Consider the following 18,504-nt stretch of genomic DNA (forward strand, 5'->3'; position numbering starts at 1 on the left):
GATTACCATGGGCATTTCATGGACATTAACACAGGCTGGCCCAGAAAGCTTCATGACATATGCATCTTTCAGAACACAGGCCTGTTCAGGAAGCTGCAAGCTGGGACTTTCGTTCTGTTTAAAGGGCTGCTGGTGCTGTCTGTATGGGAAGCTGGACCTGGCTGATGACAAGATCCCTATGGTTATACCTGTGTGCTGTACCCTCCATAACATCTGTGAAGGGAAGGGTGAAAGCTTCGCTCAGGCATGGACCGCTGAGGTTCTAAGCCTGGAGGCTGAATTTGCACAGCCAGAGAGCAGGGCTATTAGAGGGGCCCAGCACGGGGCTGCAAGGATTAGGGATGCCTTGATGGAGCAATCTGAGGCTTAAAGCCACCAGTAATGTTTGGTGCCCTGCACTGGAGTGAAGTGCAGTGGTTCCAATGTTAGTTGGAATCTGTGTTTGCTACGTATGATGCACTGACTTGCAGTGCCTGTTGCTGTTCCTACTCCTGGGCTATGCTATCTTTTACTTAATGCAATGAAGAATGTTTCCAAAGCCAAAAAAAAAATCATTTATTGAAAAGAAACACAACTACTGGAGAAACATGCATGGCATGACACATCTGTGGTGTGTGGGAGCAGGGAAGGGGATGGGTTAGGTTTAGGCAAGGGAGTGGGGTGGCAAATGGAAGAATCACAGATTTGTGAATGTCCTGCTATCATATTCAGCCTTCCTGTCTGGAGTGGTGCGCAATGACTGCTGCACTTCAGGCTGGCTAAAATGCATGGAGATGGAGGTTGAGTGCAGTGAGTACATGTCATAGTTTACAGAGCTGGGCAGTGAAGGTAAAAGTGTTGGAGGCAGCTGATGGTGATAAGAAACCAGATGTTGGGGAAATTGGGTTGGTGGTGATATGGGGGCACAAGGGAAAGAGCTTTGGGACAAGGGCTGCAGGGGTGGGTGGATGCGGATCTGCTCTGTATGCAGTGATATCAGCGCCTGCATCAAGTCAGCTTGGTGCTCCATTATACTTAGGAGCCACTCCATGGTTTGTTGCCGGTGATCTGCATTCTCCTTGTGGATCCTCCCTTGGGTCTCCCGCCACTCCTGTACTTTTTTATTTTCAGTAAGGGACTGCTGCATGACTTCATGCAGAAGGTCCTCCTTGCTTCTTCATGGCGGCTTCCTGAGTCTGTGCAACCTTTCAGCTGTTAATAACAATGATGGCTGGGATCTCAAGGTTGCATTTGTAAAGCCAAAATGCAACATTTAGCAGAGGCAGCATTGTTAACACTAGACAGAACAATGATTCAGCCAAACTTAAAGACAAGCACAGTTCATACAGCACAAACTGCCTGTCCCAAGACAAGCACACATAACCCACAAGAGGCTCATAATGTTGAGTAACCACAGAGGCAGGGGGAATTGATTATTCTAGGGCTGTACTGTCCTCTGGGTTTCTGTGCCTTGGGGAGAGCCAGCAGCGGCAGGGGTCCTCTATACTGAAGACAATCCCCACGTTTTCCACAGCATAGGTTCATACTGGAAGATGTCTCGCTGCTGAGGGTGACCTGGGAAGCAAGGGAGGGTCTTCTGCAACAATGTAGCTTCCTCCCTGGCCCATATGCAGCTTGGCTGTGTGCAGCAATGGTCCCCCTGCCCCTCATGGCACAGTGGCGTGGACATGTTAGCCTGACTGGGACAAGGAGCACAGTAGTTCTGCCAAAGAACCTGCGCAAGCGCATTGCCCGGCTTCTGCATGAGACCTTCGATGAGATCACTGAGGTCAATTACCATGATGTGAGAGACCACATCAACACCCTATTCTGTATCTAGGCATGCATGCAGCCTTAACCCTCTTGGTACTAAGAGCCCACACTGAACAACTTCCTTCTCAAAATAAAAGCCGCTTACCGGGCACTTTATGTGCTGTTTGTTCTTCCCAAAGCACCATCCATTGCAACTAGCTACTTTCCTCCTGGCTTGAGAACAGCTCCTGGTTTCATGCATTTAGGGATTCTGAGCCATCCTCTGGCTCTGGGCCCCCCTCGTCCTCAGCACCCTTGCTCCTGCTTTCCTCTTCCTGCCTTGTTGCACTCTGGGCTGCCACATCTCTAAAGTGTCCATGGTGCTGTTTGGAGTGGAGGTGGGGTCTCCTCCAAGTATCATGTCCAGCTCTTTGTAGAACTGGCAGGTTGCAGGGGCAGCACCAGAGCAGTGGTTTGCATCCTGTGCTTTGTGGTAGGTGTTCCGCAGCTCCTCCACTTAAGCCTTGCATTGCAGTGTGTCCCAGTCATGACCCCTTTCTATCATGGCCCTTGATATCTGCCTGTAGATATCATAATTCCTACAGCTGGAGCACAGCTGGGACTGGACAGCTTCCTTCTCCCAAACACTGATGAGATCCAGCACCTCCGCATTGCTCCCTACTAGGGATAGCCTGGCGTGTGGAGTCATGGTCACCTGGAAAGATGTGCTGAGAGCAGTTCACACCTTGCAGAGAAAACAGGAAGGGGACTTTCAAAATTCCCAGAGAATTTAAAGGGCAGGTCTGAGGATTGGTCACCTGAGGGCAGAGCAGTAGAGTTCAAAGTGATGACCAGAGTGGCTAGAACAGGCATTTTGGTACAATTCCTGGAGACCGATCAGAGCACATTAATAGACCAGGGCATCCACACTGGCACCGCGGCACTTCAGCCAAGGCGCAGAAAGCTCTATGCTTCTCATGGAGGTGGATTACCAAGGGTGCTCCAGCCACAGAATCCGGATGCTCTAAGTGCCTTGCCAGTGCAGACACCTCAGGAGTTAGGGCACTTGGGGCTGATTTAATGGGCTCCAACTTGCAATGTAGACAAGACCTTAGTCTTTAGGTACCTCCAGTCACTTTCTCTCTCTCTCCAAGGACTCTGTATAGGCCAAGGAACCTTAGGGTGAAATGAGGCCTTTGGTACAGAAAGAGGAGGGACTACTTTAGCCTGTTTTTTCGGGGTGAATGAAGGTGGAAGGAGCCCCTGGGTGGCTGGGGAGGTTTTTGTACCTCCTGGAATGTCCTGTGGCTCAATGTGGGGCTCATGGCTCAGTAATACACAGCAGAGTCACTGAGCTGGGTGGAGTTTTTGTCTGACATCATGCTGAGCCAGAATAGGCCATTCTTGTGCTGAGACCACAGCTGGTTGTGTTACCCAATGTAGTTTCAGTGTTTCCTTTGTATTCCTCTCTCTGTTTATCTGCACCCACATGTGGTCTCCTCTTACACTTGGATTGTAAGCAAATTTGATGACAAAACTGGACAGTGTCTAGAACAAGAGGGGCTTCTGTTATCAGCATCACAGCTGTAACATGGGTCCCCTGCAGAATTGCCATATTTATGACCTAAATCCTCAGCTAATGTGGATTCTTGCAGATCCCTTGACTCTACCATGCACCCATGCTCATTGAAGCCAGCAGAGGAACCTGGTCCCATTCCCTAATTTTATTGAAAATGTGTGGGTTTTGTGACATTAAACATCATTTTAAAACCCAGAGAACAGCCTGCTTTAAAGCAGGCTGTGGGAAGAAATAATTAAAAATACGCAATACAAATATTTGTATTTAATGTACCATAAACCTGAATAATATAAAGACCCTGTAATAAATATAAAGGGAAGGGTAATAACCTTTATGTCTGCAGTAATATAAAATCCCTCTTGGCCAGAGGTACAGAATCACTTACTTGAAAGGGGTTAATCAGTTCAATTAACCTATTTGGCACCTGACCAGAAGGGCCAATGGGGAAAGAAGATACTTTCAAATCTTGGGGGCGGCGACTGTGCCCTCTCAGACAGAGAGAGAGGCCAGGGCAGGGCAGGAAAATATATCTCCTAAAAATATCCTGTAATAATACATCTAAAATTACAGAAATGGTAAGTGCTAGCAAGGAAATGTGTTAATTATCTTTTGTTTTAGCTTGTGAATTTTCTCTATGCTAAGAGGTAATTTCATTCCTGTATTGTAACTGTGAAGCAGAGTCAGAGGGGAATCCTCTGGGTTTTAAATCTTTTTTATTTACACCGTCAAGTTATCTTCCATCCTGATTTTGCAGGTGTGATTCTTTTATTATTATTTTTTAATAAAATTCTTTAAGAACCTGATTGATTTTCCGTGTCCTAGAACCAGGGATTTGGTCTGTGCTCAGTTTATTAACCTATCGGTTGGCATATTATTCTCAAGGCCCCCCCAGAAAGGTAATGAAGGGGCTGGGGGGATATTTTGGGTGGGGGATAGGGCTCCAAGTGGCCCTTCTTGAATGTTTTTTTTAAATCACTTGGTGGTGGCAGCAATACCATCCAAGGACAAGGAAAGGAATTTGTTCCTTGGGGAAGTTTTTAACCTAAACTAGAGGAATATAAGCTTAAGGGGGTCCTTCATGAGTAGCCCCACATCTATATCCCAGAGTTCAGAGTGGGGAGGGAACCCTGAGAGATGCTACTTCATCTAGATAAATGGATCCACACAGATTTCCGCCAGCTGAGGTTTCATCCTGTTTCATATTATAGAGGACCATGAAATCATGAACGGTCTGAAAAAAGTGAGTAAGGAATTGTTTTTAAGCCCTTCACATAACTCAAGAACCAGAGGTCACTCATTGAAATTAATAGGCAGCAGGTTTAAAACAAACAGAAGTACTTATTCACACCATGACAGTCAACTTTTTCAACTCTTTGTCAGGGGATATTGTGAAGGTCAAAAGTATAACTCACTTGAAAAAAGAACTAGATAAGTTAATGGAGGACAGGTCCATCAGTGGCTACTAGCCAAGATGGTTAGATGCACAACCCTATACTCCCTAAATCTCTGACTGCCAGAAGTTGGGGTGGATGATGGGATGGAGCACTGAATAAATTGTCCCCTTCTGTTCATTCTCATTGAAGCATCTGTCACAGGCCAATGTAGGAAGAGAGGACACTGGGCTAGATGGATCATTGGTCTGACGGAGCATGGCCATTCTTATGTTTTTATGAGAGTCATAGCTTCTAACCCCTGAAGGGATGAGTAGATTATCTAGTCAGATTTCCTGTGTTAACACAAGCTATAAGAAAGTCATCCAGTTACCCCTGCATTGAGCCCAACTACTGATGTTTGACAAAAGCATACATTCCAGAAAAGCAACATGTCTTGCTTTTTAAGATGCCAAGAGATGGAGAAGTCATCCCTTCCCTTGTTGGTTTATTCTCCTCTGTGTGTGTGTTTGGCTGGTTTTTTTTTTAACAGTATGCTTTATTTCTCATTTAAATTTGTCTGGGTTTATCTTCCAGCCAATGGTTCTTTTCATCCCTCTCTTCACTACATTGCAGCTCTTTCCTCTGCTTTCCCTGAAGGTACTTTATACACTATAATGAAGTCAAGTTATGAAAACATAACATGTTGGATTTTGTTTTCAGAGACAGAAGTCTAGAGTTTCTGTGCTTCATCCTCTTGCAGTGGATTCTCGTTCAGCTCCCCTGCTGTTGCAATCACTGTGTGTCTGAAGGCGCAGTAATAGACCGCAGAGTCCTTCACTTCGCTGGAGCTTTTCTTCAAATGGAAGGATTTCTTGTCTTGGACATGGTCAGCAAAGAAGCCCTGCTTGTCCCCTTCATCTTGGCCACCCCCTGATGTTTTATCTCTCAGCCATAACTTCGGTGCTTCATTGGGGTGTCGAATATACCAGAGGAGATAAGGGAATAGGATAGACTCATAGGTACACTCAATAACCAAAGGTGCTCCTCCTTTGACAAGAACGGTGCCTTCAGTTTGGGTGACCGAGTCCCCGAAGGTCGCTTGTGAGGGAGGGGGAAAAGAAAAAATATTTATTCTAAACACTATAATCTTAGGCAACTTTAAATATTCTTACCCTAAGTGATTTAGATCCCTATACCCCATTATTTAGGGTAACCTTAAATGCATCCAGCCTCTTTAAACATTTAACCCTTCCGAGCCTAGACTTTTTAAGAGTAGTTGGGTTTGGCAAAACGGCAATAGAAAATATTTCCAGCTGGACACATTAAAATGCTACTTACTTGAAATCGCAACCAGCAAAATAATTGACCCGGAGGTAAAGAACATGGTGGGAAGTCACCGGTTCTTAACTCGAACGCTCTTATCGCACACACACCCCGCCCAAAACCCAATTATCAGGAACAGATCCGCCTTTTTATTTCTCATAGTGAGCAGAAAATTGTCTGTTTCGGAGTAAAACCGAAAATTGTGGTTTGGTACTTCCCTTTTCCTGTTCAGCTGTCTGTGTGGGTGGTAACAGCCTCCTGAGTGGGTGGTTCCTTCACATCTGACATTTTCCTTGAGCTGCAGTGACAGCATTTTAAACAGGGCTCGAACAGAAAGAGGAGGGGTTGGACTGCAGGAGGCTCAGAGTTCATAAGACACAGAGAACAGAAGAAAAGGGCGGGTCATGCAGAGATGAAATATTATTGTGAAGATGAAACAGATCCTCCATGTGGTGAAAGGCACCCACTAAACAGGGGTGTCATGATGGAAAATAGGAGTATCTTGATGGGAAATAGTGTTATGGTGATGGGAAAATTTTGATCTAGTGATATGAAATAGGATGTATTGATGGGAAAAGGGGTAGATTTGTGGGGAATAGAGTAAACTTTTTATCTTAGTGTGATAATTGTGTTGCATGGCCAACTTTAGTATCTTCTCACTCCTTCATTGATTTAACGAAATCTCTAAAAAATGACTTTGATTAAACTAAGGAAACTTCATCATGTTAATATACTCTCAGTGTACTGTACTCATCAGGGTAAGAAAAGATAAGAACAACGGGCAAACCAAAGGTCTGTCTAGCCCAGTATCCTATCTTCTAACAGTGGCCAATGCCAGCTGACCCAGAGAGAATGAACAGAACAGGTAACCATAAAGTGCTCCATCCCCTGCTGTCCCTTATTCCCAGCTTCTGGCAAACAGAGGCTAGGGACACCATTCCTGCCGATCCTAGTTAATAGTCATTGATGAACCTATCCTCCATGAATTTATCTAATTATTTTTTGAATCCTGCTCTGGTCTTGGCCTTCACAACATCCTCTGGCAAGGAGTTCCACAGGTTGTCTGTGCGTTGTGTGAAGAAATACTTCCCTTTATTTGTTTTAAACCTGCTGCCCATTCATTTCATTTGGTGACCCCTGTGTTTTCTGTTATACTAAGGTGTGAACAACACTTCATGATTTACTTTTTCCACACCAGTCATGAATTTATCAGACCTCTATCATATTCCCCTAAATCATCTTTTTTCCAAGCAGAAGTCCCAGTCTTATTAATCTCTCTTTATATGAAAGCTGTTCCATACCCTCAATCATTTTATTGCCCCTTTCTGAACCTTTTCCAATTCCAATATATCTGTTTTGAGATGGGGTGACCACATTTGCATGCAGTATTCTAGAAATGGCTGTACCATGGATTTATATAGAGGCAACATGATATTTTCTCTTATTATCTGTCTCTTTCCTAATGATGACCAGTATTGTTAGATTTTGAGTGTTGCTGCTCATTGAATGCATATTTTCAGAGAACTATCCACGACTCCAAGATTTCTTTTGTGAGTGAGTAACAGCTAATTTAGACCCCATCGTTTTATATGTATAGTTGGGATTGTTTCCCGATATGCATTACTTTGCATTTATCAACAGAGGGGACTTCAGTCAGCAGAGCTGAAGATTTGACACCTTGACTCAGCAATTGTTTGACTGAGGGTGTGGGGAGAGAGTTTGTGTATCTATATGTAGATGTTTTAAGTGTTCTTTTGTTCCTTAAATGCCTGAGTTATTTCAGCTCTCTCCCCGGGTGGGACCTCTCTGCTCCTTTCTCGGCGCTCCCCGCTGCTCAGCCCCGGAGTGGGATATTAATTGCATGGGGCCGCCCCTGGCTGCCACACTGTCTCTCTCAGAGCACAGTAATACACTGGTGGGTCTGCCAGTCGCACCTTGCGCAGGGACAGGCTGCTGGATTTTCTGTCCTCAGAGATGTGCAAGGCTCCCTCCGGTCGGTGCTCGGACTTGTTTTGCTGTATCCCTTAGCTACAAATTGAGGTCCCTACCTGGGGAACTGCAGGTACCAGAAAATCCATTCGTCTGTAACTGAGGGGTGAGTGCAAGTCAGGTTCAGGTCTCCTCCACGAGACAGGGCCGAGAATGCATTTATTGAGGGCAGATAGAGAATAACGGTTCTGAGGGCCAACATCCTGGTCCCATCTCTTCATCTTGTAAGTAGCTCCCATTAACCAAGCTACAAAGCTCTCTACTAAGCAGTTTAACAGAGATAATAATAATTGCAGACAGTTTATTCCATGGCCAATGGGTCCTACTGCCAGGTCCACACTGTGGCATGGGAACATGGGAAATTCTATCATAGAATCACAGGACTGGAAGGGACCAGGCTGGAGAGGCTTTCTAGTCCCTGACAGGTGTTTGTCTAACCTGCTCTTAAAAATCTCCAAGGATGGAGATTCCACAACCTCCCTATTCTCTGTGTATGTGTCTACCTTGGATGTGGGAGGTGGAATTAACATACCCTGCATAACTTTCATTTGAGCTTGCTAGCTAGCAACCTCCTCTTTAGTTCTTTACAGCATTCGCCCAGTCCCAGCCTATTTTAGTATCACCTTTCACTCGAAGTAAACATAAATCTCTCCCTCTGGTCCAGCACACGGTACACAACCCAGCTGAGCTAGGTAAGAGGCAACTTGCCACGGTCTGTTCCCATCATCTCTCTTCCATATTCCTACAGAGTTCAAATACGGATACTCACATAATGTCAGCAACAATGTCGCTCCCCTCACAAGAGACATTTTCTGAGGAAGAGTATCAGAGGGGTAGCCTTGTTAGTCTGGATCTGTAAAAGCAGCAGAGAGTCCTGTGGCACTTCATAAACTAACAGACTTATTGGAGAATGAGCTTTTGTGGGATGCATGTAGTGGAAATTTCCAGGAGCAGGTATAAATATTCAAGAAAGAAGCAGGCTAGAGATAACGAGGTTAGTTTAATCAGGGAAGATGAGGCCCTCTTCTAGCAGCTGAGGTGTGAAATAAAAAGGAGGAGAAACTGCTTTTGTAGTTGGCAAGCCATTCACAGTCTTTGTTTAATCCTGAGCTGATGGTGTCAAATTTGTAGATGAACTGAAGCTCAGCAGTTTCTCTTTGAAGTCTGGCCCAGAAATTTTCTTGCTGCAGGATGGCTATCTTTAAATCTGCTATTGTGTGTCCAGGGAGATTGAAGTGTTCTCCTACAGGTTTTTGTATATTGCCATTCCTAATATCTGATTTGTGTCCATTTATCCTTTTCCGTAGGATCTGTCCAGTTATGTCCCTCTGCTATGTACATCAGCCATCGGTCTGAGAGTTGATAAGGCCACACCCTCAGTTGGTGTCTATTGGCAAAGCTCCATTCGAGTCATTCTGGTACATTTGCGTGCATTGTATCACGCCAAAGGTGATGGGACAGAATCCTAGAACATCCTCAATATTTTCCTCTCCCATATTAAAATTAAAAGCAAGAAGGGTGATCTTGTGCTTATGGCCCTGGGCTGAAACTCGTGAGACCTAGGCGGTCAGTTCCTGGCTTTAACAAGATGTCTCTGTGAGATCTTGGACACGTCTTTAGTCTCGGAATCAAATTGGTTTAAGAGTAAAATTTTCAGAAGCCGCCTTAATTACTTAAGAACCTCACTCCCATTTTAAAGAGTGTTTGGGTGCTGGATGGATGGAGCGACTGATTGGTCCTGCGTCACTTAATCCACTGGAAAATAAGAAAAGGAAATTTTAAAATACACCTAGATCTGGCTGTGTGTCCTGCTAGTTCCTAGTGGTAGGGTTTGGATGTCCAAGCTCTATTAAACTGTCATTGAGGAGTAAGAGTCTAAATCCTTCAACCAGCTTTGATAAATCCCAGCTTTAATGTGAGATTAAACTGTCTGGAGAACTGTGTGTGTTTGTCTTTTTCTATTCTATTAAGGCTCCTCTCTCACATTCATCACTGTAGACCCTCAGCAATTACCTGGGGTTCACTTCTTTCCAAATTGGTGTTTTCAGGCATGCCAAGTGCACTTTAGGTTTGTGGAGGCAGGGACAAAATATCTCTTTGTAAAAGGGAAGTTACTTGAAGGCTATGTAATGTTTCAGTGTGGGGTGTATCCCTCATGCCTTCCTTCTATGAACCTGTATATCTTGATCTAAAATCAGTATCTTCACACTTTCTACCATTCTGTCCCTCCCTCTGGGGAGATCTTCACAAATACATCCACAAACTGCCTGATTATTGTCTTTCCAACCCCTCCTTCAAACTCTGCTGTGCTGTGCTGCCTACATAAAACTTGGCAAGGGGTAGGCTATGGACCGTCTGCCGAGACCACTGCTTATCATGCTGACCAATATGTCTCTCTCGTGTTGTGCTCCTGCTCCGTCTATCTATATCCACTTGTCTCTTGGATTGTAAACTCTCTGGGGCAGAGATCGTATGTTTGTTCTGTCTGGAGAAAGCCTAGCACCGTGGGGCTATCGTCCATGACTTGGGCTCCCAGGTGCTCTGGTAATTCGAATAACACGTTATTGTTAGTAATAACAGTGAAACCTTCCCCAAATGAGTCTAAATAGAATGCATCTGCTGCAAGGATTTCTGTTGGTCAATCCATCCCACTGGAAAGATTGTTTCTCTCACCAACAGAAGTTGGTCCAGTAAAAGATTCTCCCTCACCCACCAAGGTACGACAGGCTCAGTGGAACTTGGGGTAAGCTTTAGCAGAGTACACTGAGAGTATTTCGGTAGATAAGGTAATGCCAGCTTGTTTAGAAAGACGAGGAATAGTGCTGCTTCCTAGCAGTAAGAGGCAGAATTGCAGCCTGATAGACAATTAACAATTGATACGGGCGAGACAAGATGCAGTGAGGTGATATCTTCTACTGGGCCAACTTCTGCTGGTGAGAGACACAAGCTTTCGAGCTTACACAGAGCTCTCCTTCAGGTGAGCTCCAGATATGGTCTCTCCCACCTGCAAAAGTTGTTCTAGTAGAAGATATCACCTCACCCCCACCAGAACTCCGTAATATCCTGGACCCAACACCGCGTGTCAGGTGATACAGCAGCGTCCCCTTGTGGGCAAAGAAATGAACTGAAAGGTAAAATGTCTCATACACGACTGAGAGAGGAGACTCTCCCTCTTATAGATTTCCCAACGGTTCTGTCTGATGTTACCTTAGAACTTTGTGTGTTTGTACGGAATTCGGAGTAACTAATATGGGAGTTTAAAGGGTTTACACGATTTGCCTGAATCATTCAGAAGCTCCGATAATACGGTGAGGGGACGGTTTTATTAAAAGAAAACCCAACCACTCAAACAGAAAGTTGGCTGTATCTGAAAGACAGAAATTGTAGATAGCTGGTGTTTCTCTTTGTTCACTGGACAAGAAGGAATTTGTATTCCCCTTCCCCCTTTTAGACTCTGAAAGGAGCGGATCTTTTTTCATGCTTCACGATACGGAAGAAACTCTCTCCTTAGCTCACCCAACCAAAAGACGCTCCTGTCCCCTGCCGGGGCTGGGGTGCGATATTGCGCGGGGGCCTGCTCTGACTGTCACGCTGTGTCGCTCAGAGCACAGTAATACATCGCTGCGTCCGCCAGCCGCACCCTGCGGAACTCAAAGACACTGGAAGCTTTGTCCTGAGCGATGTATAAAGTGCCGCCCGCTTTGGTGCCGGGAGTCTCGCCCTTGAATCCACCTGCCAAAAGCTGCAGTGCCTGGTTGGGAACTTGGCGGTACCACATTATCTTCTCGGTGGTCACGTTAGGGTGATTGCAAGAGAGGGTCAATTTATCTCCCTCCACTGCCTCTGCGAAAAGGGGCTGCTGGATCTCCGCTCTGCCTAGGGCACCTCGGAAAGAAAGGAGGGAAGAAAATTAATCTCAAACGCTTTAGGGTTAGGAGTCAATTCCCTTCTCCCTGTCTCCTCCTGTCTGGGTGAATCCCATTGGTGCTTTCAAAAAGCGAGAGAGGGAGAGAGACTTTTCTCCGGACAGCTGGGGGCAAATACATGTAATTGCAGGCCTGTGCAAAGTCTAAAGTCCTGTGGCGATAAATAAGCATCTCGACCCCCCCGCAGCCCAGGTACTTCTCATCTGCTCACCACGCCGGCTACCAGGTGGAAAAGCACATTCAAATCAGCTGATTTCAGTCTTCTGTACTTGCTCCCTGGTTCCACTGTACGGTCAGGGCTAGGGACTGGGAACTACACAACAACCTAGCAAGGGCGGTGACACGAAATCTTCACACTCACTTAGCACCGAGGCTGTTAACACAGCTGCGATCCAACCTGAAGCCATAATGGGGATTCAGGGGATCTGGGTCTCGGCCTCCACCAGGTTTAATTGCTCTTTGCAGCTGGGAGGGAAGAGAAGAAACTTCACCCCCTGCGCGACGCCTTAGAAGCTTCCGTTGTGGCTCTGGGCTGGAGCTTCCAAAGGGCTGAATAGCAGAGAAAGGACTGGTTCTGGTTTGTACAGGCTGGCTGCTGCTGTCAGAGACAGGAGATTTGGGGCGGAAGGGGTGAAGGCAGCATGGAGCAGAGCTCACAGACGTGCAAATATTCGGTCGAGACTGTACTATACACTCAGGGAAAACATCGCCACCTGGGGGCTATGAATAGGCACTGGCTGAAAAATTTTTAGTAAGTGCTTTCAACTTACATCAGTGGTTCACGACCAGGGGTACTGCAGAGATCTTCCAGGGGTTACATCAACTCATCTGGAGTGTTGCCTAGTTTTACAAGATGCTACATAAAAAGCACTGGAGAATTCAGCACAAACTAAAAATTCATACAGACAAAAACTTGTTTATACGGCTCAAAACATGGAAATGTCAGTACGATATTTATATTCCAATTAATTTATTTTATCATTATATGGTAACAATGAGAAAGTCTGTAATTTGTTGGTAACACTGTTCAGTGACACGTTTGTGTTTTTATGCCTGTTTTTTGTAAGCAAGTAGATTTTAAGTGAGGTGAAACTTGTGGGTTAGGGTTATAGATATAGATATAGATATATATAAAGGAAACAAACATATATCTGTTTTGTTTCCTTGCGTTTTTTTAATAGAATCTCTCTCATGTTTGTGTCTTTTCGGAGTTTAGCTTTTGTCGATTTTTTCATGTCGGCGTTAGTTTCATTGACAATACTTGGTAATGTAGACAAGCACTTATAGCTGTGACTATAACAGCTGAGAGCCAAGTTGGAGCCATCCTTGGATTGAATGGTTCTTTGACTAAACAGAACTAATTTCTCAATCCCTAAATAATTGATTTATCTTCTTGGCTAATAGCTCCACTTTAGGGAAGGCAAGAATTCTGTCCTATAAAAGGTGCCTTAAAATGAATGTTGCAGAAGCTGTCGGAGTAGCATGAACCCACCTTCACAGGGTGATTCTCTCTGCTCTGTAAATCCTCATTAATGGTACTGTCTGAAGGGTAAAGGAAGCTTGGTTGGTGTCAGGGGAGGGCAGGGAGCAGGGGACAGAAGAACGCTGTCACTTGTATTGTTTAACTGCACACCGCCCCCGAGCGGCAAAATGTGGTCACAAATCAAACATGGTGCCGTAGATTTTCTTACACCTTTGCCAGTAAACCAAACTTTAGTTTCCAATACAGATAGTGAATATTTTTCTGGTGCAAGAGGTGAGGAAGGTCTTCTAAAGTCTGTCTGTCTGTTTATACTGGACAGGGGAAGATTTCTGAACTGCACAGTACCAGTTCTTCTCCTATAATATATGAACTTTTCCACTTGGTAGAGCTCCTGTGTTTATTTGTTCAGTTTCGGTGACATTGAACCGTCTGGTTGCACCTTCCGTAAATAGCAGGGCTGGGGGCAGCTCTTCAACCGGAGTTAGAGGTTCATGATTTGTCTATCTGAGTTCACTTTACTGTCACCATCCTTTCAGAAAAGGCAACACTCCGGATTGCGGGGAAAAGAAAAAAGACAGAGATCTAAAGAGGTAGGGGGTTTGTACGCGTGTGTGAAAGTGAATTTATACATAGTTTCCAATTTCAGTATTTTCAGACTTCCTCCTTTTGCCCCCCGAGTCAATCCCAGCTGCTCCACACAGCCCTGGGGCGATTTTTGCTCAGCTCCCCTGAGGGCCCCTGTTACTATGTCTCTCCCGGCGCAGTAATAGGCCCCGGAGTCGCTCGGTTCGCTGGACAATTTCCCCAGCTGGAAGGATTTGTCGTTTTTATGCTAGGTGGCATCGAACCCTTTTCTGATCCCTTCATCCGAGTCCTCCTGTCCCGGGTCCCTTAGGAAGAGCCTTGGGGACTGGTTGGGGAGCTGCACATACCAGAAGAGGTAAGGAAACCCAGAAATCTGATATGTGCAGTTAAGAAGCACCGAGTCCCCTTGGGGGATGGTAACGCTGCCGTCAGTGTGGGTCACAGTCTGCTCCACAGGTGCCTTCTGTGGAAGAACAGAGCAGAACAGACACACTAGAATAGAATTTGAGGAGATATACTCCGAGATAACTTGCGTGTAACCGATACAAACAATGCAGCAAAAACACGATGAACACAGATACAATAAAACACTGGCAGATTAACAAAGAGGTAATAGAATCAAAATCTGCACTGACAGACCATGCAAGCATAAAGGGATGCCATCAGATACAACAGCAACATAATATTTAGACTCGGATATAATAGAGAATATTGATGCTCAGAGATAATAAATACACAATATAAGCAATCTGATATAAAAGATATATATAATCGTTATACTCGGATAATAGAGAGCAATGACCCTTATAGACAATACAAATATAATAGATACAATCGGATATAATATAGGCACTTCGTGATCATGGGCATTGAAACAAATTTAAATTGTGAAGTCAGGATAAACACATGGTTCGATAGAATGTAACAAAGCTGAGAACTAGAATCTTACTTAGAATAGCTGTGATTGTAACAGCGGAGAGCTAAACTGGAGGCATTCTTGAGTTGAATGAGTCTTTGACTAAAGAGAGTTAATTTCCTAATCCGGGAAGAATTGATTTGTCTTCTTGGCTAGTACCCCTAATTTAGAAAAGGCAATAATTATGTCCTATAAAAGGTGCCTTACAATGAATGTTCTACCTCTGAGCAGGAGCTGTCAGTTGTGGGAACAGCATGAACCGATCTACACAAGAGTGATTCTCTCTGCTCTATAAACCTCTCTCAATGGTACTGTCAACAATTAGACAGTCTGACTGGCAAAGGGGGCCAGGCTGGTGTCAGGAGAGGGCACGGAGCAGGGAACAGAAAAATGTGGTTACTTCTACTATTTACCTAGCACCACAGCGCCCCCGCGTGGTACAATGTGATCACAAACGGGGAAGAAGTTGCAGCAGATATTCTTACACCTTTGCCAGCAAAGCAGCGTTTCTCACAGAGATAGTGAGTATTTTTCTCATGCAAGAGGTGAAGATGGTCTTCTAAAGACTGTCTATGTATATGAGAAACTCAGCAATATTTAAGGAATTGCATGCTGTAACATGTATTTTAGATCTGATTTTGTAAGCAAGTAGTTTTTAAGTGAGGTGAAACTTGGGATACCTGAGACAAATCAGACTTCTGTAATGGGTACAATAGTCTGGAAAGGTGGACAGCCACTGCCATCATGCTCGGGTTTCTGTGTTTACTGGTTTCTTTTTAGTGATATTGAAACTGTCTCGTTACACTTTCCTTCAAGAACGGGGCTGAGAACAGCTTTCACTAGAACTGCTCATGAGCGGGTTGATGTGTTCTGCTCTTTCCTGATTTTACCTTACTTGGTGATTCATGACATTCACCATTATTTCTGAGATGGTAACACTCCGGATTAGGGAAAAGAAGGAAAAGACCAAGCGCACAAATGTGTACTTCGTGTGTCTGTGTGTGAGACAGATGTTTGTTCCAAGTTCCGTGTTTTCAGACTTCCCACCTGCTGTCCCTAAGTCATCCCCAGACCCCAGTGCCCGCATCCCTGCTGCTCTGCACAGATTCTGCCTGGTTTTTACTCAGCAGGGTCAGGTCGATGTCACCATGTGGCCCGTGGCACAGTAACATTTTGCAGAGTCGCTCAGTCCGCTGGACGGTTTCCACAGGTGAAAGGATTTGTGCTTTTTATCGTGGGCAGCATCTGATCCCTTCATCCGAGTCCACCCGTCCCAGGTCTCTCAGGAAGAGCCCCGGGGGGCTGGCTGGAGGACTGCAGGTACCAGAAGGAATAAAGCGACAAAGAGTCCTGTACCACCTTGTAGACTAACACGTTTTGGAGCATGAGCTTTCATAGATACTCTGACGAAGTGGGTATTCACCCACGAAAGCTCATGCTCCAAAACGTCTGTTAGTCTATAAACTGCCACAGGACTCTTTGTCACTTTTTACAGATCCAGACTAATACTGCTACCCCTCTTGACAGAAGGGATAAGGAAACCCAGAAATCTGATAGGCACAATTCAGATGCACCGGTTCCCCTGGGGGGATGGTTACGGTGCCTTCAGTTTGTGTCACTGAGTCTGCTCCATAGATGGCTTTTGTGGGAAGAACAGAGCAGAACAGATGCACTCCGAGACAACTTCCATGTATCAGCTCTGATTCTGTAATAAATGAATGTAACAGATACAAACAGTCCTACAAAACATGATAAACAAATACAATGGTAGTTTCAGTAAGACGCAAGTGAAACAAAGTCTGTACTGAGAGACCTTGCAAGCATAAAAGGGTGCAATCAGATACAACAGCAACATAATATATAGACTCGGATATAAACACAGAATATTGGAACTCGGGGACAATACAGGCGGAACATGCAAACAGACATAATCGAAATATATTTATGATAAGATATAATAGAAATAGCGCATTGGCATTCTATAGAAGGTATAAGCATAAAGGATACAATTAAATATAATATGAGAACTTCGTGATTTTAGGCCTTGAAACAAACTAAATTTCGTAGGCAGGATGAAGACATGGTTCCATAGAATGTAACAAAGCTGAGACATAGAATGTTACTCATTTAGAATAGCTGTGACTGTAACAGTGGAGAGTCATACTGGAGCCATCCTTGGGTTGAATGATTCTCTGACTAAACAGAGCTAATTTCCTAATCCTGCAAGAATTGTTTTGTCTTCTAGGCTAGTAGTTCCAAAATAGGGAGGGCAAAAAATCTGTCCTATACAGGGTACCTTAAAAATTATGTCGTGTCTCTGAGCAGGAGCTACAGGAACAGCATGAACCCAACTTCCCAGGATTCTCTCTGTTCTGTAAATCCTTCCCAAGAACAAGGGGCTGCCAAATGAAATTAATAGGTAGCAGATTTAAAACAAACACAAGAAAGTATTTTTTTTTCATGCAATGCACTATCAAACTCTGGAACTCCTTGCCAGAGGGTGTTGTGAAGGCTAATACTATTATGGGGTTCAAAAGGGAGCTAGATAGATTCATGGAGGATAGTTCCATCAATGGCTATTAGCCAGGGTGGGCAGGAATGGTGTCCCTGGCCTCTGTTTGCCAGAAGCTGGGAGCGGGCGACAGGGGATGGATCACTTGATGATTCCCTGTTCTCATCATTCCTGGCACTGGTCACTGTTGAAAGACAGGACAACGGATTTGATGGACCTTTGGTCTGACCCAGAAAGGACATTCTTATGTTCTTATGATGTGTCCTGTCCTGGTCTTTCCTAATTGTACCTTACCTGGTGATCCGTGACATTTGACGTTCACCATAATTTCTGACCAGGAAACAGTCCGGATTAAGGCAAAGAAGGAAACAGAGAGCTAAAGCCTGAGTGATTTCTGTCCCAAGTTCTGCCCCCGAGTCGGCCCCAGACCCAATGCCCACCTCCCCGCTGCTCTGCACAGCCCCTGCACGGTTTTTGCACAGTTCCTCTGCTGGTCAGTGTCACTGTGTCTCTCGCGGCGCAGTAATAGGTCCCGGAGTCGCTCAGGTCGCTGGACTGTTTCCACAGGTGGAAGGATTTGTCCTTTTTATAGTGGGTGGCATTGAACCCTTTTCTGATCCCTTCATCCGAGTCCTCCCGTCCCAGGTCCCTCAGGAAGAGCCTGGGGGGCTGGCTGGGGAACTGCACGTACCAGAAGGGATCAACATTAGCAGCGAGAGAAAATTGATAGGTGCAGTTCAGGCGTACCAAATCCCCTTGGGGGGTGATAACGCTGCCTTCAGTTTGGGTCACTGAATCTGCTCCATAGATGCTTTCTGTGAGGGGAACAGACCAGAACAGACACGTTCAGATATAACAGAACCAGAGCGGATACACTCCCAGATAGCGGTGCTGGAACAATTTGTATAGTGCGGGTGCTGAAGGCGGAAGCCATGTATTTGGGTTGTTATGGAGAACTTCCAAACGCTGGATGTGGCAGCACCCCTAATTTCAGAACCTTTGCTCCCAGATGACATGCCCTTAAAGATTGAAACAGCGCAACATTACATATTAAAATAGAAACTTGGTAGATTCCCTTAGTAAGGAA

General features: G+C 45.0%; 1 gene segment (V, D, J or C); it reads right to left on the minus strand.

The window, feature by feature from the left end:
- Positions 1 to 11,581: 11,581 nt before the first annotated feature.
- LOC115642293 lies at positions 11,582 to 12,526 on the minus strand. The segment is given in 2 exon segments: positions 11,582 to 11,880; positions 12,283 to 12,526. Coding segments are annotated over 2 exon segments (345 nt in total).
- Between the last annotated feature and the right edge of the window lie 5,978 nt (positions 12,527 to 18,504).

The sequence above is a fragment of the Gopherus evgoodei genome, unplaced genomic scaffold (genome assembly GCF_007399415.2).
Source record: "Gopherus evgoodei ecotype Sinaloan lineage unplaced genomic scaffold, rGopEvg1_v1.p scaffold_39_arrow_ctg1, whole genome shotgun sequence".
Classification (NCBI taxonomy): Eukaryota; Metazoa; Chordata; order Testudines; family Testudinidae; genus Gopherus; species Gopherus evgoodei.